This window comes from Acaromyces ingoldii, assembly GCF_003144295.1.
Source record: "Acaromyces ingoldii strain MCA 4198 unplaced genomic scaffold FA10scaffold_1, whole genome shotgun sequence".
NCBI classification, from domain to species: Eukaryota; Fungi; Basidiomycota; class Exobasidiomycetes; order Exobasidiales; family Cryptobasidiaceae; genus Acaromyces; species Acaromyces ingoldii.
In genome coordinates this window covers 319,426-342,296 of record NW_020290247.1, presented here as the reverse complement: position 1 = coordinate 342,296, position 22,871 = coordinate 319,426, and the positions used below count along the sequence as shown (strand labels likewise).

Here is a 22,871-nt window from a genome sequence, read left to right as displayed (position 1 = left end):
CCAAACGCCTGGTGATTCGCGCTGTCCCCTTCCTCAGCATCCGACTCGATAGTACCGGCAGCCGGAGGACACCACGATTGCTCTGCTCCCTCTCTATCCTCCCTTCTTTTTCTCTCTTTCTCACTCTCGCTCTCTTCACCTGCTTCGACAAGAGGAATACTGCCTCAAGGAATCAGCGGAGTGTCGAGATCAACAGCCCCTATTACTCCTGAACGCCTGGACGACATAGAGGACTGGCAAACTGTTTCCCATTGTCGAACCGCACTCTCGCATTTACGTTGGAGAACACTTGAAGGAAGCCGCCGAAACAGGAAATCGCCCTCTCTATCCTCAATAGAGATTGTGGACGAGAAGCCGTACCGCGCCGCCGCCGCCGCCCAATTGCTCTCTCCTTTTCCCTTCTCCGATTTCGAAGGCCGCGCGCCAAGAACGAGGCGTAAGTTGTGATCGAGGGCACCTCAATCTCTCCCTCGCCCCCTCCCCTCTTTTCCTCTCTCTGTGTTGTTGAATCTCTCTCACACGATTTCTCTCTCCGACTTTGTTGCTGCTTCCCATGGCAGTGCGCAGATGAACCCCTTCAATAATCGACAGTCGCAGCAGGGAGCAGAGGAGCGGACCCAGCGAGGACAGCCGCTGGAGCCGTTGAACATACCCAGCGACGCGCCGCCTCGGCCGCCTCGACAGCAGCCGCCGCCGCCGCCTCATTCGTCCTCATCGGCCTATCTCAGCAGTCCCTATGATCAATATGCAGGCGGCAGCTTCGCCCAGTATGCCGCCCCGCCCCCGGGCAGCAGCAACGGTGGCCCCAGCAACAACCGGCCGGGCCTGAACCAACCCTCTGTTTCGTTTCAAGAACCTTACCGAAGCCCTCTGCCGCGCGCGCCAGATTCGCAAGAGTCCGTCTCAAAGAAGGGCACCCTCATGGGCGAGCGACGCGGCAGCGCTGCCACAGGCATCTCCGACCTGCCCGAGCTATCGAGGAGCCGAAGCAACGTGGCGGCCAACAACCGTCTCCTGGATCCCGAAGCGGGCTTCTCGGGGGCCAATCCAAACTTCAAGCGAAAGAAGTCGCTCGTAAGGCCAGACCGAGAACGCATGGACCCGAGCCACCGGCAGTGGTACTACCGCAACCACGCAGCCAACATGGACGCCGTCGACGCTTCTGGCCGCCAGGCTGGGTTCAGCTACATGCCCTCCAAGACGGGCCACCTGCCCCAGCATGGCGCAGCACCTGTTGGCTACGACGTCAACAGCTTCCAAGGCCCCGGTGGCGGTATCAGCGGCCTTGGCATGGGTCCCTCTGGCCCCAGGACAGGCCTGGGACAGGCACCCCCGCAGAACATTCCGCCAGGTGGTCTCGGTCGGCCACTGCCGCCAGGCCCTGGCTTTGGAGGAGGTGGTGGACTCGGTGGCGCCGGCGGCCTTCGCAGAGGCAAGTCCATCCTGGGCAGAGACGAGGACCAGGTCGAGTCGAGCCTCAACATCCTCAAGCGCGGTGTGAGCCTTCGTCGAAGCCGTAGCCAGTCGCGCAAAGAGGTGCCGCGCGATCTCGACGAGAGCACCAGCTACCGGTCCAAGATTGCACCCGGACCCGTCGGTCCCTGGATGATGTACTGCTACGTCCTGACGATTTGCTGCCCTGCCCCTTTCCTCTCCGTCTTTGGCATGAAGACGCCCGAGCAGCAGCGCGCCTGGCGAGAAAAGATTGGTCTCGTGAGCATCATTGCGCTTTGCATGGCCTTTGTCGGTTTCATCACTTTCGGCTTCACCCAAGCCGTGTGCGACACCAAGCAGACGCGCTACTACGCCGGCAAGATCGACACTGGTTCCACCGTCTTCCATGGCTACGACTACAACTTCAACAGCTTCTTCCACCCCACCAACGTGGGGCCCTTCGGCGCCAACACGCCCTACAACCACACGAACCCGGCCTACTCGGACCCTTGGCTGACGGGAAGCAAGGACGCTTCGATGCTCTTCCAAAAGGTCGGCGACAAGTGCACCAACTTCCTCAACAACACCTCTGGTGGCGGCCAGCCAACGAGGTACTTTACCTGCACCGTCTACCAGCAAAACGGCAATGTGTACCGGACGAACAACACGTGGTGCCACGACACGACGGTGACTGCCAACTTCCTCCAGCCAAATTACCCTCTTCGCAAGGGCCAGGTTTCGTGGGATTGGAAGGACGTTCAGGACCCGGCTCGCAACCTGGCCGTGTGGAAGGGCGCCGTCATTGACTTTTCGCGTCTCAACAACCTGCTTCCCAATGTTAGCAGGCCTGCGCTCTTCACCGAGCTCTCAAATCGAAATGCGCAGTACGCCGGCAAGGACGTCAGCGCCATGGTGCTCCGATCCAAACAGGACGACGTCTTTGACTGCCTCGAGCAAATTATCAGCGTGGGCTACATCGACTCCATGTCGATTGGCTGCGTCGCCTCCAAGGTCGAGCTCTATGTCTCGCTCGTCTTCATCATTGGTGTTGTCGCCATCAAATTCATGATGGCCGTTATCTTTGGTTGGTTCCTCAGCTGGCGTCTGGGCAATTACGCAAACGAGACGTACGAGGAACGGATGAAGCGAGCAGCTGAGATTGAGCAATGGACGGACGATATCTACCGTCCTGCTCCCGCCGGTTACCGTCCCAACGCCAAGAAGCACCGCACTCTGCTGCCTACGACGAGTCGTTTCAGCACCTACAACTGGGCTGACAGCAGCAACAAGTCTACCCCCAAGGCTGGCCAGGCTCGCACGGCTCTGTCAGAGAAGGGAGGCACTCGTAGCCCCAGCTCTCGGCCAGGGCCTCTGAGCGTCACCTCGCCCCTTGGAACCCCGCCTGGCTCGCCCTCGCTTCACGGTGTTCGCAGCTCCACCTCGCTCGCCCAGGCCGGCCGAGACTTCCAGTCGTACAGCCACGGTTCCAGACGGTCTTCCTTCTCCAACGATGTCAGCGGTGTCCACTCGGGTATCATGGGCGCTTGCCCCTTCCCCCTTCACGACGTTGTCCCGCAGCCGCCGCCCGACTACCAGCCGTTCAACTTCCCTCTGGCCCACTCCATCTGCCTCGTCACGGCATACTCGGAATCCTTTGAAGGTCTTCGAACTACGCTCGACTCGCTGGCTACGACCGACTACCCCAACAGCCACAAGCTGCTTCTTGTCATTGCAGACGGCATCGTCAAAGGCGCCGGCTCGGAGATGTCGACGCCCGACATCTGCCTTTCGATGATGAAGGACTTTGTCGTTCCCCCCGAGGAAGTCGAGGGCAACTCTTACGTGGCCATCGCCGATGGATACAAGCGCCACAACATGGCCAAGATCTATGCCGGATTCTACGAGTATGACGACGAGACGGTCGAACGCAGCAAGCAGCAACGGGTGCCCATGATTCTCGTGGCCAAGTGCGGAACGCCCATGGAAGCCGATAGCGCGAAGCCGGGCAACCGAGGAAAGCGTGACTCTCAGGTCCTGCTCATGGCGTTCATGCAGAAGGTCATGTTCGACGAGCGCATGACGCTCTTTGACTACGAGTTCTTCAACTCCATCTGGCGCGTCACCGGCATCTCACCCGACCACTTTGAGATTGTGCTGATGGTCGACGCAGACACTAAAGTGTTCCCCGACTCGCTCAGCCGCATGGTGGCCTGCATGGTGGAAGACCCGGAGATCATGGGACTGTGCGGCGAGACAAAGATTGCAAACAAGGCTGAGACCTGGGTGACGATGATTCAAGGTGAGCCTTTTGATCTTATGTGCTTTCAGTCGAAAGACAAATGCTGATTCTCTTTTTTCTCAAGTCTTCGAGTACTACATCTCGCACCACCAGACCAAGGCCTTTGAGGCTTGCTTTGGCGGTGTAACGTGTCTGCCTGGTTGCTTCAGCGCATACCGCATCAAGGCGCCCAAGGGTCCTAATGGCTACTGGGTCCCCATCCTGGCCAACCCGGACATTGTGGAGCACTATTCGGAGAACGTCGTTGACACGCTGCACAAGAAGAATCTGTTGCTGCTGGGCGAGGATCGTTACCTGACGACGCTGATGCTCAAGACGTTCCCCAAGCGAAAGATGATGTTCGTACCGCAAGCAGTGTGCAAGACGATCGTTCCCGACACGTTCCGCATCCTGCTCTCGCAGCGACGTCGATGGATCAACTCGACGGTCCACAACCTGTTTGAGCTCGTCATGGTCAACGATCTTTGCGGTACCTTCTGCTTCTCGATGAGATTCGTCGTCTTCATGGAGCTGGTCGGTACGCTCGTCTTGCCGGCCGCCATCGCATTTACGCTCTACGTCATTGCCATTGCCATCAAGGGTCCCGTCGTGCCTACGGTGCCCCTGGTTCTTCTCGGTATCATTCTGGGTCTGCCAGGTCTTCTCATCGTCGTCACGTCGCGCAAGATTGCTTACGTCGGATGGATGCTCATCTACCTCTTGTCGCTCCCCATTTGGAACTTTGCCTTCCCCTCGTACGCTTTCTGGCACATGGACGACTTCTCATGGGGTGCCACCCGTATTGTCCAGGGCGACAAGAAGGGCTCGAATCATGGCGATGCAGAGGGCAAATTCGATCCGACCAACATCATTATGAAGCGCTGGGCCGAGTTCGAGCGCGAGCGCCGATGGAAGAGCGGAACACACTCGAGGGACTCGACCTACGACGTCGTCCAGCGCACTGGCTCCCCTGAACGATCCGGCAGCACGAGATACAGTGTCGTCTCGTCCGACACCTACCACTCGAACCCGTCTTCGCTGCCTACCGATGCAGCAAACCGGCTGCTGTCTGGCCTCGGTCTCGGCGACCGCAGCAGCAATGGCAACGGCGGATCCGGTGGGCACGGCACACAGGACGGATCCGAAAGCGGGCACGCCAAACAGGTGTCTGGTGGCGCTCGAGCCAGGCTCGACTCTGTTCCCCTGCTGGAGCTGCCGGCGCCTCTGGGTCCTGACGCGGGAGGCAAGCCGAGGGCCCTGGCAGCTGGCGGTGTTCCTGGGTCAGTCACTGTGCCTCGTCCGCGGGACCTGTCTCCTTCCACGTCAAATGCTGCCAGTATCGCCCAGCGCGCCCCGGCGCCGCACCATCCCTACGAGTCGTATCCCTTCACCAGTGACGAGGAGAACCGTCCGATGATGGGTTCGCCCATCGGTTCGCCCGACCTCAACGACTCCTCGAGCAACGGAGGAATGCCTCCTCGTGGTCTGACCTCGATGTCGCAGTCGTTCTACGACCCTGTCCGGCATGGAAACGTCAGCAGCGAGCAGAGGTACCCAGGCGTTGTCGAGGCCCACTTTGCCCAAGGCTTTACGGCTGAGCCAGAGGAGCAGGAGAGCCTTCCGGCCAACGCCGTTGGTTCGTCCTCGCAGCAGCACCGTTCGAGGCCCTCGAGGGGTTTCAGCCTCGTCGATGACGGACCCGTGGCATCGCCCCAGGGTGTTCGCCAGGTGACGAGGGGAGCACGGAGAATGTCGTCGGTCAACCAAGGATCGCAGGCACCGACCTCGCCTTCGGCCGCTTCGCAATCGTCGGCTGCGCCAACGAATTATGCTTCAGAACGTGGAAACGGACGCTTCTCTCGCCACTAGCAGCAATATTACCCACCAAAACTCTTCTTTGCCCCCCCTCTCTCTTTCTCTCTCTCCTTCTCGCGCATTTGGACAATGGACTACACAGCCCTTTTTCCCACCTTTCTTAACGATCACGGTAGCCTAATCTCCGTCCTTATAACGAACAGTATCTCTTCCTTCTGTAGAATTCTCTTGCCTCTCTCCTCTCCTCTCTCATAGCGGGACCTTTCCTCCTCATCTAAACATACTCGCTCTCTCTCTCCCTCAATCCTTTCCTAGTCTGTCTTGTCTCTTTCACGTTGGAATTTGAACTAGTCGAAAAGAGACTCTCATATTACCTCGAGCGCTGCTCAAGCGAGAGAACAGAATCACTGCTTTCTTGGATGATGAGCCAAACACGAATGCGCATGAAGAAAGCCAGTGGAAAGGGGTGTGGGAGGGGGTTGAAAATATACATGAAAGTTGTTGGTGGTTGCCGTCATTGCTTGATCAGAGACATTGGAAGTGTGGGTGTGGTGCGGTGTGCTGTTGGATGCTGAATTCGGTCGGAAGTGCTGCTAACGTGTGTAATTCGGAATCCTTTCATTCGTCTCGGTCCGCAGTCGTCGTCGTAGTCGTGGTTGTGGCAGTCGTGGAAGAAGTCGTTTCTTCGGTTCTAGCAGTCGGCAAGAGCGAACCTTGGCCACCCTCTTGCTCGCTCCTTTCGGCTCTCGCGGCCACTTCAGCGTGCGTGAGGAGCGGTGCCGGTCTCGGCGCGCCCATTTGTGCTGGCGGAGAAGCCATTGTCGAATCCTGGCTGGGCCTCGCGTCGCCGCCATCGTACGTCGGCGGCTCCGCGGCCACTCCTTCGGTCTGAGGATTGACGGGCACGCCAAAGCGGCCCAGGCTGTCGACCGAGGCCAGGAAGGACATCTGTGACTCTGTGAGGCCCCTGGCAGGTGCCTCGTACTGCATTCGAATTAGGCTGCCGTGCAGGGGCGATGAGATTCTCCTTCCGTCTGCCGTCTGTCCTTGCACCATCGATGAGTCGTTCGAGGGATCGAGCGAGGCGCTGCTGTTGTTGAGATGAAGAAGCCGGCCAAAGGAGCTGGAACGGGCGCGGGACGACGTCGATTGTTGCCCAGCTGCCATGCTGCCGCGGGAAGGCTGCAGGCTCAAGCTCAAGCTCGAGCCTCCTGCGCCCAAGTCTGAGGGTGTCAGGCTGCTGAGGACTGATGCGCTCGAGTTGAACCGTCGATGGTGCGGTGGTGACTGGTCCGTCGAATAGCGATCCTGACCAAAGCTCTGCACAGAGCCCAATGATGCGCTCGCCTGATGTTGTCCAACGGCGGTGCCGCCTGCTGCTATCGCACCCCCTCCTCGCTTGAACAGGCTCCTAAAAGCTCGTCTTCGGTTGTTCGCAGGTGACTCGGGCTCCGGCTGGTCTTCGAATCGAATTGACGGCGGGAGCTGAGGATAGAGGGAGGAGTACTCTGGCGTGTCCGACAGCTGACCTTGCTCCTCTTGGAGCTCTTCTCTCGCATCAGCCTCTGACTCTTGTCTGTGGCCGAGCTCGTCCATCTCATTGCCATCGCCATTGGAGTGCGCTGCATGCGCTGCACCTCCGTCTCTGGGCCCGCCAAGCCTCATGGATCGCCTTATGGAATTAGAGAGCGTCTCTGCGACACCCATGACGCTTCTCCTTGACTCGCGTCTCGATGGTGAGGTAGTGACATTGCTTCCCAGATCGCCCAGCTCGCCTTCCGTCTCCCGTGTAGACTGCTGAGGATCGAGTGTAGGAGAGGAAAGAAGGGGCGTGCTGTTCGCCTCGTCTTCCTCTCGTCGATGAGAGTCGGACGAATGCGAAAGATCGACTGTGACGTGATGGCTTGATCGGCGAGAGTGTCGACGTGGAGGCGTCTCCGTCTCTTCGACGTTGACCGAGACGTCGTTGACCGAGAGAGATGAGTCGCCCCTGCTCGAACAGAAAGAGTCAGCTTGGGTTCTTTGTCAGTGTTGTTCTGCCCACAACACGCACTTGTAGAGCATCATCTCGTCCTCGCCCAGCGCTGTCCGATATTCAGGCAGCGTCTTTACGCTATGACCGCTATCTGTCCGCCGGACGCCATCCCGCCGCCTTCGATTCTGTCTCTGGTTCCGGCCTGTGCCCTGGTCTGTGCGGGGGGCAGAGGTTGAATCGGCAGCATTCTGGGCCTGCAGGGCAGTCGTCGAGGCCGTCACGTTACCACCGGGACCATAGACGGCCGTGCGGTAAAAGGCGCTTGCGAAACGCTTGTACCAGGGCACAGTCGCCTGCGGCGGCGGCCTTTGCGCTGTCGCAGACGACGACGGGCGTTGGGTCCGCCGCCGATTATCTTGCTTGAACTTGCGCCGAATCGAGAAGAGAATGGCTCCGAGGAGGACAATGACAATGACGACGGGAGCAGCGATGGCCGGGATGAGGATCTTGCTCTGCTTCGAGGCGGGCTGGGGCTGAGCCCCGACCGACGTCTGCGCCGCGGGAGACGAAGATGACGACGCAGATGCAGAGGTGAGCGTCGTGCCCTGCCGGGCCATCATGGACTGCGGCGGCATGGCAGCGAGTTGCTGGTCCTCGTGGGCCAGTACCGTGGGGCCAGATCTTTTGCCGCTGGAAAAAAAGGCTAGTTGGGGCGTGTGTCGAGCAATGGGGCAAAGATGGAAAGATGGCAACGCCCGATAGCACAGCCTCGTCGCGTGGAGGTACTGGGCACAGCTGACAATCAATCTGTGTGATCTGCCCCGATGCTGATTCGAGAGCCGCTCGGGCGAGGCGAGGTAGCTACTTCGCCTTGTGTCGCAAAGAGGGGGAAAGGAAACCCAATCAGCGGAAAGCGACGTCCTGCACCCCCGAGGCAGGTCAAGAATCTCAGTCAGAGAGGGAGCAGGCACTAGGATTATTTGTCCAAGACTAAGGACAAGTTCGGGCTGTGCACGGACGTCCGGCGCATGAAAAGAGCAAAAAGCAGGGCCCTTTCTGCCTTAGTGAGGAGGGTCCCCCGGAATGAGAGAGGAGGATCTCGAGAAGCTAGTAGTAGATTGAAAGGTCGGTCGTTGACATGTGCACCCGGTAGACGGTAGACTTGGAAGAATGGATCAGGTGAAAGACAGGCTTCGTTTCATTCGAAGCGCCCGCCAGACGATGCCCGAACCCAGCAAGCAGCACGGAAGGCAAGTGCTTACTTAATACATCTGCTTGTCCACTGGTAATTCAACGGAACAGGACTTCCTCGGCCCGGTCGTCCTTCTAGTTGTTTGTGACTAAGAGACAGCACCTAATCATGGTCCACTCTCAAAGTGGATGGATGATAGACTCCGACGAGCGCCAAGAGCGTGGAGTCCGCCATGGTGTGCGAGTGCGGGCCCCCTTTCTGTCTGCCTGTCTGCCACAAAAAAAAAGAAAAAGGTCCGAAAGAGTGCCGAGGCAGAGGTAGAGAGAAGAGGTGGGGGATAAATGCAGTATGCAGGCAGGATTTAGACTTTTTTTTTGAGTGAGCGTCGCCGCAAGAAGGCTGCCTCTTACTTAACTCCCTCCTCTCGCTCTTGCTCTCTTTCTTCCCCACACCCCCCTTCCCCACTGCATACCACCCCTTCTCGTTACCCATCCTTACCGAATCATGACTGAAGAGGAGCCCGTCGTCATTGTCGGCGGCGGCCTGGCTGGGCTTGTGGCCGCGTACGAGATCACAAAGGCGGGTAAGAAGGTCATCATCGTCGACCAGGAAAACGAGGGAAGCCTGGGTGGGCAGGCGTTCTGGTCCCTGGGCGGCCTCTTTCTCGTCGACAGCAAGCAGCAGCGAAGGATGGGCATCAAGGACTCCAAGGAGCTCGCCATGCGCGACTGGATGAACTCGGCGGCCTTTGACCGGCCCGACGACGAGGACTACTGGGCCAAGCAGTGGGCCGAGGCCTTTGTCAACTTTGCCCACGACGGCTTCAGGGACTATCTCGACGAGGTCGGCCTCAGCATCATGCCCAACGTCGGCTGGGCAGAGCGAGGCTCGATGAATGCCGAGGGCCATGGCAATTCGGTTCCGCGCTTCCACATCACCTGGGGCACGGGCCCCGAGGTCGTCCGCGTGTTCCGCGAACCGGTCCTCGAGGCGGCCAAGAAGGGCCTCGTCGACTTCCGCTTCCGACACCGCGTCGACTCGATCCTCATTGGCGAAGGAGGGAGAGCAACGGGTGTGAGCGGGACTGTGCTGGCGCCTTCGACGGCTGAGCGCGGTGTCTCAACGGACCGAAAGGCCCTGGACACGTTCACCATCACGGGCCGCGCCGTCGTCGTCTCGTCGGGCGGCATCGGCGGCAACGTGGACCTGGTGAGGCAGATGTGGCCGACCAAGCGACTGGGCAGGGCGCCGAGGAAGGTTGTCGTGGGTGTACCCGCCCACGTCGACGGCAGGATGCTCAAGATCTCCGAAGACGCGGGCGCCAACCTCGTTAACCAGGATCGGTGAGTCAGGAAAGTACTGGTGTGTTGACACGGTCGGCTGACCTAAGTTGCCTACAGCATGTGGCACTACACCGAGGGACTCACCAACTGGGACCCAATCTGGCCCATGCACGGCATCCGCATCATCCCAGGCCCGTCGTCGCTCTGGCTCGACGCCACGGGTAAGCGGCTCCCCTCGCCGTGCTTCCCGGGGTGCGACACCATGGCAACGCTCAAGGCCATCCTCGACACGGGCTACGACTACACCTGGTTCCTCCTCGACCAGTCGATCATTGCCAAGGAGTTTGCCCTCTCGGGCTCGGAGCAGAACCCCGACATCACGGGCAAGTCGCTGTCGCTCCTCATCACCAGCCGACTCTTCTCGGGTGGCAAGGGCACCGGCCCTGTGCAGGCGTTCCAGAACAAGGGCGCCGACTTTGTCGTGCGTGACACCTTCGAGGAGCTCGTCCAGGGCATGAACGAGCTCGCAGCGAAGCAAGAGGGCAACGAGGCTCCGCCGCCGCTCGAGTACGCCGCTCTCCGGAAGGTCGTCGAGGACCGGGACAGCCAGGTGGACAACCCCTATACAAAGGACGCGCAGCAGATGCTCATCAACAATGGCCGCGCCTACTGGCTGGACAGGTTGACGCGCATCGCAAAGCCCCACAAGCTGCTCGCTCCCGGCAACGGCCCCTTGATTGCTGTACGTATGAACATCGTGACGAGAAAGACGCTGGGCGGCATCCAGACGAACCTCAAGGGCCAGGTCATTGGTCAAAAGAGCAGAGAGGAAGTCGTACCGGGGCTGTATGCGGCCGGCGAGGTGTCTGGCTTTGGAGGCGGCGGCGTCCACGGCTGGGGTGCGCTCGAGGGCACGTTTTTGGGCGGGTGCATCTTTGGAGGACGCGCCGTCGGCCGCACCCTGGCTGCGCTGTAAGCGAGCGGCTCCTACGATTTCCCCTTTTCTGTATGGCGGCGTTGCCCCCACTCAATGTTATTAACGGCCCGTGCATATCCCTGATCTCTCTCGCTTGAGACTGAGTGCGCGGGTGAATTGAGTGCGCGAGACAAAGTTTGGCGTCGACTATCGGGGCGCGGGCCGCTACATGCTTCGCCGCGCTTGTTGTGTGTGCCTTCCCTGCTCCCTTTTATCCTCCCTTGGTTTCCCCCTCTTGCAGTCCCATTCTCTTTCTCTCTCTCGTATGGACGACCGATTTGCAGAGATGAAGGAAGCGGGGATTGTCAAGATGCGTAAACGCGCTCAGAGCCACAGCCAGGGCCAGAGCCAAGGCCAGAGTCAAGTGTACATTTACGGCGCACACACGCAAGCGGACGCGGCGGGCAGATCGAGAAGTGCGGCAGGTACGACAGGCACGGCCGCCGCCGCCGCTGCTGCTGCTGCTGCTGCTGCGACTGCTGCGACTCGGTGGAAATTGCCCTCCGCCGCTTCTCCGACGACTGGGCCTACGATGAGACCATGGTTTACGGTTCCCCCTTCTTCTGCCACCCACTCTTCCTCTTCATTACAGATTAGTGCAGCAGCAGCAGCATCAACGGCTACGACGACGACGCACATGCCGCTGCAGACGAAAGATCACCAAGGCGGCGCTGGCAACACAACGGCGCAGATACCTTCGACTGTCGTCCACTCTATTCCCGTGCCCTTATTCGAATGTGAGTGCTCGCCTGTCCTTTGCCTCTGTGACAATCTCCTCATCCTCTCTCTTTTTTTTTTCTATCTTTCTTCTCTTCTCTCACTTCTGGCCGGTGATTCTCATGTTTCTTCATTATAGGCTATGCACCCGTCTTGGGACATTCCGCCGTGCGATGTGTTGGCCAGACGCATGCACAGGCACTCCACCAACTGGCGCCGAGCATCCTCTTTGGCCTGGGCTGCATCGCTATCATCATTCAGTGGATTCGTCTCGCTTGTGCCCGGCGCAGATTCGGTGTCGTGCTCACCTCCTCGATGGCCGTCTACGGTGGCTCGGCTGCGACGCTGGCCTTTTGTAGCAGCATTGTGCCTCACGCGAGCAGCGGCGACGGTGCCTCCCTCATCATAGGCGCCCTCACTTCGCCCCTGCTTCTGCTTCACCTCATCGTTCTGTATCTGCTCGCACCCAGGAGCAGAGCACGGCTGGCTCCGCTCGACAGAAGTCTCTTCGCGTCAGGCCTCGCCGTCCTCGTTCTCAACGTTCTCACCTCGACCGAAAAGGCATCTGACTCCCCTGAGCTGGCTTCACATCGACATCACTTAATCTACGCCGAGGCTACTGCGATCCTCGTCTTCTATGTCTGCTCTCTTTTGTCGATGGATCTTCTCAGGTCTCAATTCAGAGGACTGAGGAGGCTCAATGGGAAGCCCACTCCGTGCTCGCAAAGGAGGAAGCTGTGGGCTGCTGCCCGCCTCTCCCGTGCGCTTTTTGCTCTCGGCACCGTCCTGCTTTTCGCCCACGCCATGTTGGCATTCAGTCACCCTACAAATGAGGCTATAGTTCTGGCGGGCGGTCTACTGGCAGCCATTGCCTATCTCGCCCATGTTGCGACGTTCCTCGTCCTCAATTGCGCGTCTCGATCACCCTCGTCTTCGTCGTCGCCGTCGTCCGACGACCAGTGCTCCTCTGGCGACGTAGATCTCGACGTAGACTTTGAAAAGCGCGGCCGGTCCGATCGCTCCCCACAGCTGCCGGGATTCAGCCGATCGCCCGGTGGCACGTTGCTTCTGCGTGAGGGACGGCCGAGAAACAAGCTTCCTGCTGCGCTGCCGCCGCTGCCCACCGAGGCAGGCTCGCCAAAGGGCGCCGTCGCTTCTCCACTACAGGCGGCCGTCGTTAAGGCGCGGACAAAGAGCAAGGTCAGCGTCGTCTCGTGGGATCGCATCGAGTCGCTGATGCGGCCCGACTACGTGTTAAACCGCTCGCCGAAGGTTAGCAGTGCGTCACCGATGGCTCTGAGGAGAGAGGACTATATGCGGCAGGGGGAGGAGGATAATTCGCAGAGGCGAGGCCGAGTCACGTCGCTTGTCACTGAGGCGTCTGACTATGGCCCCAACACGACGTCGTACCACGAACCATCACCAGGCGGAAGAGCGAGCTTCCATGCAAGCCATCGTAGGAGCTCCATGTTGGTCGGCTGGCACAACCTCATGAATGCACACCGCCGGTCTCAGACGCCAACGCAGACAGCAAGCGCGACGCCCACAAGCTCCAAGTTCCCCAGCGGCGTTTTTATCGTGGCCAAGTGTCTGGACGAAGGGGAGCAGGACATCCCGCTCGTTCCTGATCCTGCCCTCCTCAGTGATTTGGCCAGGCGCAAGGGAAAGCAGAGGGCGAGGCGCAACTCTACCATTGCCAGAAGAATCGCCTCGGCATCCGTTTCAGCCGCTGCCTCCCCGACTCTTCTCGCAAAAGCAACAGGTGCCTCAGCTTCTTCTGCTTCTTCGCCACTGAGCCCTCGGCAGATGTTGAGGCATGCAAGGAAGATGACTCCACGGCGTCTTGGATCTTCCACAGGCGACAAGGCGGCTGTCGAAGACGACGAGATGGACGAAGGCCAGGTCGTTTTTGTGGGAGCCATCGGAGAGCCCAATAGTGTGCCCACATCGGCAGTGACTGCCGACGCAGACGTTGTTGGCATCTTGAGCCCATCACTGGCATCGGCTGAAGTTGTGAGGAGTGCGTCTTGGAGGATCGCCGCTCGTGATGGCGCTGCGACGGTCCAGATGCCCATCAGTGCGAGCAACGCAGCCAAGGACAAGGCCACAGTGGACGAGAGAGTCGGACAGGAGACAGACATTCATCACGAGCACGGTGAAAAGGAAGAGGCCGATATTGGACAGCAGGGAAAGATCGGCCGAGTCGAGCCTGGTCCGAAGACGATATGGAGAATGCAAGACAATAACTCGAAGAGGGCGAGCCGCAACACGCTGCTCTCCATGGTTCCCTCTCGAGTTGGAGAGTCGTGGGAGGACTATGACGAAGAAGAGACGGCTCTGTGTGGACTCTCCAGCATCGAAAAGGTCCTTGCAGAGCGCGGAAGGGTAGGTTTGGAGCTGACAAGAAAGTCTATCCAGCTCGAGCATCCCTCTTTCAGCGACGCCGAGAGGCAAACTGAACGCCCCATAGCGGAAATGTCGAGCAAAACGAAGTCGGACGGCGCGCCAAATGACGCTGCAGACGGCTTCCATGGGTCCACGGTTCCTCAAGAGGAGGGTAAGACCAGCTTCGGCAGCAACAGGGACAAGCTGCTGGTCGACATGGTGGCCGGGTACGCACGCCTCTCGACGATTGACTCTGCCGAGTGCTCAACTACCGTCCACCGCGATTGTTCAGCGACACATTCTCCTCCTCCGTCTCTGCGCTCTGACCCTTGTCAGAAGCCAGGAGACTCAACAACACAAGCATGTGCGACGACTGCCCCGCTCTTTTCGCTGGCGAAAGAGGCAGGAGCAAGAAGAGCCGGCAGCAACAAGAGAGAAAAATCCAGTCTCGCGGGCGTCACAAACACCATTACCTTTCCCAAGAAGTCTGTCACTCCGTAGGGGGAGGAACAACGACCTGTACATACCCTGTGCTAGATGAGAATACGAGCTAATCTCCCTTGTGACTTTTCGCCGATGACGGCCCTGAAGCATTGTCATGGCCGCTTTAATTGATCAGAGAACATACGCTAGAGTAATGTGGCCAGGGCTTGTGGGTTGCGCGCGAGCCGTGCGTCGTAGAGCCAACGCGCCACTTTTCCGCGCGGGGCGGCCGGCGTCCGGCTAGGTAATGCGGAGAAGGGGGCCAAGTCCTATAAATTAAAGCTGCCCTCCCTCTGTGTCTGGCTGCTCCATCAGGAAGCTGCCGATTCTGTTTCCCACCTTTCACCCCACATCAGCCCCATACAGACAACATCCACCATGCTTCCCCTCGTCGCCCTCGAAGAGGCTATGAACCTGCCTGCGCTGGCTGAGCAGTCCAAGGTGAGAGGGGGTCACGGAATGGCCTCGACTTTACGGCGACGCTGACACCGAGGAGCTGCCTTCTCATCATACAGTACCAAGCGAGCCTGTTCACCGCTGATGGAGACGCCGACGGACATGCGTACAGGCTGGTAGGTAGCTGCGTCTTTACCTCTCAGCGTCTCAGACGTCTCTCTGACTCTTGATGCTCCAGTGCGACATCCACGAGACGCGCGCCAAGAAGATGCAAGAGCACGGCGTGGCCCACACGATCCTCTCGCTCACCGCGCCAGGCATCCAGGACTTTGACGACGCCAAGGTGGCTGCCGAAAAGGCGCGCGAAGTCAACGACTACACATACGAGCAGATCAAGAGCTCTGGCAAGCAGTTCAGCGCCTTTGCGTCCCTGTCGATGCACGAGCCTGAGGAGGCGTCGCGCGAGCTGAGGCGAGCCGTCACGGAGCTCGGGTGTGTCGGTGCGCTCGTCAACGACAACCAGCGTCTGCCCAACGACGAGCATGCGTGGTACGACCAGCCGGAGTGGGACAGCTTCTGGAAGACGTGCACCGACCTCGACGTGCCCTTCTACCTCCACCCCATTGCCGTCAAGGGCGAGCTCCACCGGAGGCTGTACAAGGACCGCGCCGCCCTCATTGGACCCGTCAAGTCGTTTGCCACAGGTGTCTCGACGCACATTCTCGGCATGATTGTCAATGGCGTCTTTGACAGGCACCCCAAGCTCAAGATCATCATTGGCCACCTCGGCGAGCACCTCCCCTTTGACATGTGGAGGATCAACCACTGGCTCGAGGACGTGCACAGGAAGCGCGGCGGCACCAAGCAGCAGCTGACGATCCGCGACTACTTTGCCCGCAACATCTGGTGCGTCTTCTATGTCGGATATTCTCTCCATTGACCTCATGCTAAAGAAGCTATCTCTACAGGATCACCACCAGCGGCCACTTCAGCAACAATGCCCTCATCATGTGCCTCGCCGAAGTTGGCGTCGACCGGATTCTCTTCTCGATCGACTACCCGTACGAGTCGTTTGAGAGCGCCTGCAACTGGTTCAGGCAGCTCGAGCCGCAGCTCAACAAGACGGATCTGCGCAAGATTGCCTACAAAAACGCAAAGATCCTCTTCCCCCACCTCAAGGACCTCCCCGAGGACATTTAGGCGGTCCGTTGTGTCTTTTAGTCAGATCTTTTCCTCAAAAGCGACATGCCATGTCTTTTTATTTCTCAATATCATCCTGACGTGTCTCCAAGGGCTTGCTCATGATTAGGTCTTGACTGCTTCGCGTACTTTCTTCAGTCACAAGCGTCCAATCGCTGCCGTCACTACTGTCCCACATTGCCAAACGCAACACGTCCCTTTTTCTTGTTTCCAGATGGTCGAGGACTGCCTTTAAATCCTGATCTAGCTCCTCTTCTCCCATGGCCTCTTCGTCAATCCTCTCCAATATTCGAACCTTTCCCGTCCACTTTAGCCCTTTCTTGTCCTTTTCCTCCGCTTGCATCAGATCGAAAAGTCGAGTGAGCTCGTGAATCCGATGCTGAAAGTATTCGTCCGTCTTTCCCGTTCCCTCCATTTCGGCAGAGGGCACCCTCCCGCAACAATCGAGTTTAGTCTTTGCTCCGGCCGAAACTTTCTGTGTATTGACAGAGCTATTGCTCCTCGCCTCCGCAACGGAAGGACGACAGTCGGCACCGTAAATGCTCTTGCGCTTCAGGCCGCCGATGAGAGCATCGGTCTTGGCCGTCATTTCTCGCGCCTCAGCGGCAAGCTCGAGCGCCGTTGCCATCAGGTTCGTCAAGGTAGATGCGCAGTTCAGAGAACGTCGTTGGACTGGAGCGGGAGTCTGTCGAGAAGAAGAGAAGGTCGAGTCTGCGTCGAGGTAGATTAGGCATGACTCCAAGAGGAGCGTAAAGAGGCGAGAGCTTATAACATTTGCTCTACTCGAGCTATCGGAAGCAAAACGCTCCTCCCTTAGCTTAGCAAGACGGAAGCACAAAGGAGGCCGCGATCGAGACCTCGACAAAGTAGCCAATATGTTCCAATTTCTGTCCTCTAAAGCCGCGTCTAGCAGCGGTGACCAAACATTCTTGCCTTCCTTGCCTTCTTAGACCAGACCAGCCTTTTGCATAGCTTCCTTCATCCTGTAGACGGTAAAAAGGTCCCTTCAGCATCGCATACACGGCCAGGACCAAGGGACAAGATCAACTCACAAGGCGCCGATCTTGGCGGGGCTGTCTGCAACAATGGCGCCGGCCTTCTCCAGGGCGGCCACCTTGTCACCTGCACCTCCCTTCCCGCCAGCAATGATTGCGCCAGCGTGACCCATCCTCCTTCCGGGAGGCGCGGTCCGGCCCGCGATAAAGGCCACCACCGGCTTGGGTTGCTTGCGAGTCTTGTTGTGCTTCTCGAGGTACTCTGCCGCATCCTCCTCCATGCTGCCGCCAATCTCACCGATCAGGACGATACCCTGCGTCGCGTCGTCCTCGAGGAGCAGCTTGACCAGGTCCAGCGTCGTGCTGCCCGGGTAAGGATCTCCGCCAATGCCCACGCAGATCGACTGTCCAAGGCCGACCTCGGTCGTTTGGTTGACGGCCTCGTACGTCAGCGTACCAGAGCGCGAGACAATGCCTGATGGGTTGGGTCAGTGCCACGGCTAGAAGTTGATAGTAAAGAGAGAAAAACGCACCAATCTTGCCAGGTGTGTGAATGTGCCCAGGCATGATGCCGATCTTGCAGCCCTCTGGGTTGATGACACCAGGGCAGTTGGGTCCAATCAGCCTCGACTTGGACTGGTTCTTGAGGGCGTGGGCGACCCTGATCTCGTCAGCCTGGGGAATGCCCTCGGTAATGGCGACAATGAGGGGCACTTCAGCGTTGATGGCCTCGATGATGGCATCAGCGGCGGCCGGAGGAGGGACGTAGAGAACACTGGCATGAGCCTTTGTCTTGTCCATAGCCTCCTTGACGGAAGCGAAGATGGGGAGGCCCAGGTGCTCCTGGCCGGCCTTCTTGGGAGAGACGCCTCCGACGAGGTTCGTGCCGTACTCGAGTGCTTGCTTGCAGTGGAAGGTCGCCGTCTTACCGGTGAAGCCTTGGCAGATGACCTGTAGGATTTCACGTTATAATGCTGTGTTCCTCGCTGCGGACTGTGAAGCGTGCATGAACTGACCTTGGAGTCCTTCTTAACGAGGATGTTCTTGATTGTGTCCTCGTAGCTCTGGCGGACAGCGCTGGTCGAGAGCATCTTGGCGAAAGCACTTCCGCTGCGCAGACCACCGCTTCGCGGCAGTGCGCAGGCAGCGCCTCGAATCGACGTGGCCAGTCCGAGCATGTTTAGTGAAGTAGAGGGTTATTTGACGAGGTGAAGAGGCAGGTCCACGGGAACGGAGGCCGCCGAGGAAAGGGCGCAAGGCGCTCGTCTAGCAAACACGTGTTCAAGGCACAGAGGAGATTATATAAGCGTGGCATACGTGTTCTTGAGCCTTGCGGTCCTTCCAACTTTTGGCCCTCCAACCACCGACTTTCGAGGCAGGATCACCATCTCGAAGCGGCTGTTTCCATCATGTGAGTGCTTTGGTCGTAACAGCCTGTTAAAATGTAGTAGCAAGGCTGAAAGCAGCTTCAACAGGATTCCCGTCCAATCCCCCGACATCGCTCGGGTTTCTCTCCACCGGCGAATCCCCGTCGAATGGCACCTGTACGTCGCTCCGTTTCTGGCCCTCTACCCTGTCTGGGCGTACGCCTACTTCGTCAAGTACGATACATGGATCAAGTCGGAGGAGTGGTCGTTCATCTACACCGTCTCCCTCATTGCCGGTCATGCGCTCAGTTTTCTGGTGACGAGGTGGAGCATCGGCGCTAAGGCACTCATCACCTGCGTGTCGGCCAAGTCGTTGGCAGAAGCTCAAGTCGTGAGAATTATCCCTCACCCACACAAGGGAGAGGGTGAGATTGTGCCGCTCAGCAGGATTGCAAGGCCTGGTATGCCCGTCGAAGTATCTTTCCTCTACCAGGCCGACAAGTACATCCTCACTCAGCCCGATCCGTCGGCTTCGGTGACGTCTGTTCTCGTCTCGCCCCTTGTATCGGAACCAACCTTCAGGCGCCTCCCGTACCCTGTCGATGCTGGTCCAAATCTCGGAGAGATGCAAGCCTCAAAGGGCCTCAGCAGCCAGAAAGATGTCGATGTGGCGCTCGGCACATTTGGCCCTAATAACTTCGACATTCCCAAGCCCACTTTCGTCGACCTCTTCATCGAGCATGCCGTCGCCCCTTTCTTCGTCTTTCAGATCTTCTGCGTTGGCCTTTGGATGCTTGACGAGTACTGGTACTACAGTCTGTTCACCCTCTTCATGCTCATCGTCTTCGAGTGCACTGTCGTTTTCCAGCGGCTGAGGACCCTCAACGAATTCCGCACAATGTCGATCCAACCATTTCAGATCAATGTCTATCGGGCGGGGAAGTGGACAGAGGTCTCCACGACTGCTCTGCTCCCTGGCGACCTCGTCTCAGTCACGCGATCAAAGGAAGACTCAGCGGCCCCTTGTGATATTCTCCTCCTATCGGGCAGCACCATCGTCAACGAGGCTATGCTTAGCGGCGAATCGACTCCTCTCCTGAAGGAAAGCATTGATCTTCGCGATGCCAGCGACAAGCTCGACGTCAACGGGGTGGACCGGAACAACGTCGTATTTGGCGGCACAAAGATCCTTCAAACGACCACATCGGAGGGTGGCCACCATGGCATCAAGTCACCTGATGGGGGTGCGTTGGGCACAGTCCTTCGCACGGGCTTTGGCACTTCGCAAGGCCAGCTCATCCGCCTCATGGTTTTCACCAATGAAGGTCGGGTTACTGCCAACAACCTCGAGAGCTTCCTCTTCATCGCTTTCCTCCTCGTCTTTGCCATCGCTGCGAGCTGGTATGTTTGGACAAGAGGTTTGGACATGGGAAGACCAAAGGGAAAGCTGCTCCTCGACTGCATCCTCATCATCACGTCTGTCGTGCCTCCAGAGCTGCCTATGGAGCTTTCGATGGCCGTCAATGCATCCTTGATGGCCCTGGCGAAGCACGCCATCTTCTGCACCGAGCCGTTCCGGATTCCCTATGCAGGCCGTGTCGACGTCTGCTGCTTTGACAAGACAGGCACAATCACGGGAGAGGACTTGGTGGTGCAGGGCGTCGCACAGATCGGTGCCAGGGAGCCCCAACATCTTCTGGACCTCAAGGCGGTCTCCCTCGAGACGACCCTCACCCTCGCTTCTGCTCACGCCCTTGTTCTCCTTGAGGACGGTTTGGTCGGCGACCCGATGGAAAAGACGACGCTGGACGCGCTTGCTTGGAAGCTAGAAAAGGGCGATATGCTGATGCCGGCCGACGTCCAGCAAGCCAAGCACAAGGCCCTCATCTCGGTCAAGCGTCGATTCCAATTTTCTTCTGCTCTCAAACGCATGTCCACGATCAACACTATCGTCAACAGCCCTCTGGGAAGCAAGCGCACATTGGCTTCCGTCAAGGGTGCTCCAGAGACGCTTCGATCAATGTACCGAAAGCTTCCCAACGACTACGACGAGACGTTCAAGACTTTCACCCGCCGTGGAAGCCGAGTCTTGGCGCTTGGATACAAGCTGATGGACAACGTCCAGTCGACCAATGACATCAACGCCGTCACGAGAGATCAAGTCGAGCGTGATCTTGAGTTTGCCGGATTCTTGATCTTCCACTGCCCTCTCAAGCCCGATGCCGTCTCCACCCTGCGCCAGCTCAACGACTCTTCGCACCGATGTATCATGATCACCGGTGACAACCCTCTCACTGCCATCCACATTGCCAACGAGGTAGAGATTGTCGATCGTGAGACACTGATCCTGGACGTTCGGGAAGGCGCCACTAGCGACCAGGAGCTCTCTTGGCGATCTGCTGACGAAAAGAAGATCATCAACGTCAACGCGTCCGACAGCATCGACGAGAAGCTCTTTGAGACGTACGATGTATGCATGACGGGCGCAGCCCTCAAGCAGTATGCTGGGCAGCCAGAGAAGTGGAACATCCTCGTTCAAAATACCTGGGTGTATGCGCGCGTGAGCCCAGCCCAGAAGGAATTCGTCCTCAATACGCTCAAGCAGCTTGGCTACGTCACGCTCATGGCTGGCGACGGCACCAACGACGTGGGTGCCCTCAAGGCGGCAAACATTGGTGTGGCCCTCCTCGATGGATCGCCAGAGGACCTGAAGAAGATCGCCGAACACCAGCGTCTGGAACGAATGAAGAAGGTCTATGAGCAACAGCTTAGTCTCACCTCTCGCTGGGGCCAGCCACCACCCGTTGTGCCCCCGATGCTCAAAGAGGCTTATCCTGATCTGGAAAAGGCGCGAGAAGAGGCAATCGGCAAGATGAAGACACAAAAGCTTGCGAACCCAAAGGCGAGCTTCGACCTTTCTTCAATCACCTCGCAGATGGCCGACATGGACACCGACGACGGACCGCCGCAGATCAAGCTGGGAGATGCCAGCGTCGCTGCACCCTTCACCTCGAAGTTGTCCAATGTCTCTGCCATCACGCAGATCATCCGCCAGGGTCGCTGCAGCCTGGTGGCGACGATTCAAATGTACAAGATCTTGGGTCTGAACTGCTTGATCCAAGCCTACTCGCTCTCGGTCCTCTACCTCGATGGTATCAAGTTTGGCGACTACCAGGTGACGATCTCGGGCATGCTTATGAGCGTGTGCTTCCTCTTTATCTCTCGAGCGCAACCAAAGGAAAAGCTGTCGAAGGAACGGCCGTTGGCCAACATCTTCAATCTCTACCTCGTCCTCTCGCTGCTGCTCCAGTTTGCGCTGCACATTGCCAGCATGCGCTACATCACCAATCTGACGCCCCTCTACGAGAAACCCGAGGAGGTTGTAGACCTCGAGGCCAAGTTCACGCCCTCACTGCTCAACTCGGCCGTCTTCCTCATCGGCCTCAGTCAGCAGGTCAACACATTCTCGGTCAATTACGTCGGCGAACCATTCCGCGAGCGCATGTCTGCCAACCCAGCTTTGTACTATGGTCTGCTGGCATGCTTTGGCGTCGCCTTTGCCGGTGCCACGGAGTTCATCCCCGAGCTCAACGCTTGGTTGCAGCTCACGCCGCTCCCTGCGCCCTACCAGATCCGGCTCGTGGCGGCCATGGCCATTGATTTCGTGGGTTGCTACATCATCGAGCACGGCACAAAGTGGCTCTTTGCGGACTTGAAGCCGAGAGCACTCATCGTCAAAGGAAGCGAGCGAAGAGAGGCTCGGAGAAAAGCGTTGGCCAACAACCTCCAGTACCTCGCTCAGACGGCAGCCAATGTCGGACAAAATCAGGCCAGCAATGGCGCAAAGAAGTAGAGAAGCCTACCTTGTAAGGGTACGAGGGGAGGACATCATCTGTGTGGAATATCATTTCATTCTTCTTCGTCATGACGCAACGCCCTGCCTAATAGAGATTATGAATAAGACTGCGACAAAGAGCATGTCCTGCAAGCTGGAATATCGGCCCCTGTAACGGGTCCGTCATTGATGGGGCACGGCTCCGGTCTTGAGGAGATTCGCGGGAGGCACTTATTGGAAAAACAGACAGCTCCTACCGTATCACTGTGCCACACGGCAGATGTGATTCGATAGTGGCAGAGAGCCAGCAGCGAGCAGCACACGACACAGACAGATCGAAGGGCCGAGGGTAAAAGTCAACAAACAACAAGTGACAATCAGAGTACGTAATGCAGAGCAAGGAGGCGGGGCACTAGGAGGATTTCATCACATCCACAGTCAGGGACGTAGACAGCGGAGGTTGACGTTGATCACTATTGTTTGTCCGGCTGTCCAGCGTCTTACCTGATCATCGTTCGGGTGGAGAGAGGGATGGACAGC

At 58.3% G+C, this 22,871-nt stretch overlaps 8 protein-coding genes across 8 annotated transcripts; 5 read left to right on the top strand and 3 right to left on the bottom strand.

The window, feature by feature from the left end:
• Nucleotides 1-921: 921 nt before the first annotated feature.
• Nucleotides 922-5,581, top strand: FA10DRAFT_224898 (hypothetical protein; the record flags this gene model as incomplete). The annotated part of the gene is made up of 2 exons (XM_025518626.1): nucleotides 922-3,733; nucleotides 3,798-5,581. 2 exons carry the CDS (start codon nucleotides 922-924, stop codon nucleotides 5,579-5,581), a joined length of 4,596 nt encoding a protein of 1,531 aa, XP_025379938.1.
• A 564-nt stretch (nucleotides 5,582-6,145) lies between these two features.
• FA10DRAFT_282422 (hypothetical protein) lies at nucleotides 6,146-8,137 on the bottom strand (the record flags this gene model as incomplete). Its single annotated transcript, XM_025523776.1, has 2 exons — nucleotides 6,146-7,517; nucleotides 7,581-8,137. 2 exons carry the CDS (start codon nucleotides 8,135-8,137, stop codon nucleotides 6,146-6,148), a joined length of 1,929 nt encoding a protein of 642 aa, XP_025379937.1.
• Nucleotides 8,138-9,026: 889 nt separating this feature from the next.
• FA10DRAFT_273600 (fumarate reductase/succinate dehydrogenase flavo protein-like protein) lies at nucleotides 9,027-11,220 on the top strand. The gene is made up of 2 exons (XM_025523175.1): nucleotides 9,027-10,037; nucleotides 10,095-11,220. The coding sequence occupies exons 1-2, from the start codon at nucleotides 9,199-9,201 to the stop codon at nucleotides 10,951-10,953; spliced, it is 1,698 nt and encodes a 565-aa protein (XP_025379936.1). The 5' UTR covers nucleotides 9,027-9,198; the 3' UTR covers nucleotides 10,954-11,220.
• A 19-nt stretch (nucleotides 11,221-11,239) lies between these two features.
• Nucleotides 11,240-14,381, top strand: FA10DRAFT_282420 (hypothetical protein; the record flags this gene model as incomplete). The annotated part of the gene is made up of 3 exons (XM_025523775.1): nucleotides 11,240-11,690; nucleotides 11,810-14,282; nucleotides 14,348-14,381. 3 exons carry the CDS (start codon nucleotides 11,240-11,242, stop codon nucleotides 14,379-14,381), a joined length of 2,958 nt encoding a protein of 985 aa, XP_025379935.1.
• Nucleotides 14,382-14,865: 484 nt separating this feature from the next.
• On the top strand, nucleotides 14,866-16,297 carry FA10DRAFT_235863 (amidohydrolase 2). The gene is made up of 4 exons (XM_025519047.1): nucleotides 14,866-14,979; nucleotides 15,054-15,110; nucleotides 15,173-15,840; nucleotides 15,903-16,297. The coding sequence occupies exons 1-4, from the start codon at nucleotides 14,917-14,919 to the stop codon at nucleotides 16,132-16,134; spliced, it is 1,020 nt and encodes a 339-aa protein (XP_025379934.1). The 5' UTR covers nucleotides 14,866-14,916; the 3' UTR covers nucleotides 16,135-16,297.
• FA10DRAFT_4314 (hypothetical protein) lies at nucleotides 16,037-17,104 on the bottom strand. Its single transcript, XM_025525478.1, has one exon. The coding sequence runs from the start codon at nucleotides 16,760-16,762 to the stop codon at nucleotides 16,193-16,195; it is 570 nt and encodes a 189-aa protein (XP_025379933.1). The 5' UTR covers nucleotides 16,763-17,104; the 3' UTR covers nucleotides 16,037-16,192.
• On the bottom strand, nucleotides 17,054-18,339 carry FA10DRAFT_263493 (putative succinyl-CoA synthetase alpha chain, gdp-forming). Its single transcript, XM_025520241.1, has 4 exons — nucleotides 18,146-18,339; nucleotides 17,663-18,080; nucleotides 17,187-17,604; nucleotides 17,054-17,117 (listed from the first exon to the last, which is right to left on the bottom strand). Exons 1-4 carry the CDS (start codon nucleotides 18,305-18,307, stop codon nucleotides 17,081-17,083), a joined length of 1,035 nt encoding a protein of 344 aa, XP_025379932.1. The 5' UTR covers nucleotides 18,308-18,339; the 3' UTR covers nucleotides 17,054-17,080.
• Nucleotides 18,340-18,470: 131 nt separating this feature from the next.
• Nucleotides 18,471-22,451, top strand: FA10DRAFT_246627 (putative SPF1-P-type ATPase). The gene is made up of 2 exons (XM_025519419.1): nucleotides 18,471-18,540; nucleotides 18,605-22,451. Coding segments are annotated over exons 1-2 (3,747 nt in total). The 5' UTR covers nucleotides 18,471-18,538; the 3' UTR covers nucleotides 22,350-22,451.
• Nucleotides 22,452-22,871: the final 420 nt, after the last annotated feature.

What these genes read in the sequence shown, in the direction of transcription:
- FA10DRAFT_273600 (XM_025523175.1), top strand. Translation starts at nt 9,199, where the DNA reads ATGACTGAAGAGGAGCCCGTCGTCATTGTCGGCGGCGGCCTGGCTGGG. An exon ending in AACCTCGTTAACCAGGATCG is followed by an intron (nt 10,038 to 10,094) that starts GTGAGTCAGGAA and finishes AGTTGCCTACAG; the next exon opens with CATGTGGCACTACACCGAGG.
- FA10DRAFT_235863 (XM_025519047.1), top strand. Translation starts at nt 14,917, where the DNA reads ATGCTTCCCCTCGTCGCCCTCGAAGAGGCTATGAACCTGCCTGCGCTG. An exon ending in CGCTGGCTGAGCAGTCCAAG is followed by an intron (nt 14,980 to 15,053) that starts GTGAGAGGGGGT and finishes CTCATCATACAG; the next exon opens with TACCAAGCGAGCCTGTTCAC. An exon ending in ACGGACATGCGTACAGGCTG is followed by an intron (nt 15,111 to 15,172) that starts GTAGGTAGCTGC and finishes TTGATGCTCCAG; the next exon opens with TGCGACATCCACGAGACGCG.
- FA10DRAFT_4314 (XM_025525478.1), bottom strand. Translation starts at nt 16,762, where the DNA reads ATGGCAACGGCGCTCGAGCTTGCCGCTGAGGCGCGAGAAATGACGGCC.
- FA10DRAFT_263493 (XM_025520241.1), bottom strand. Translation starts at nt 18,307, where the DNA reads ATGCTCGGACTGGCCACGTCGATTCGAGGCGCTGCCTGCGCACTGCCG. An exon ending in TCACACACCTGGCAAGATTG is followed by an intron (nt 17,605 to 17,662) that starts GTGCGTTTTTCT and finishes CCAACCCATCAG; the next exon opens with GCATTGTCTCGCGCTCTGGT. An exon ending in CCCGCCAAGATCGGCGCCTT is followed by an intron (nt 17,118 to 17,186) that starts GTGAGTTGATCT and finishes TACCGTCTACAG; the next exon opens with GATGAAGGAAGCTATGCAAA.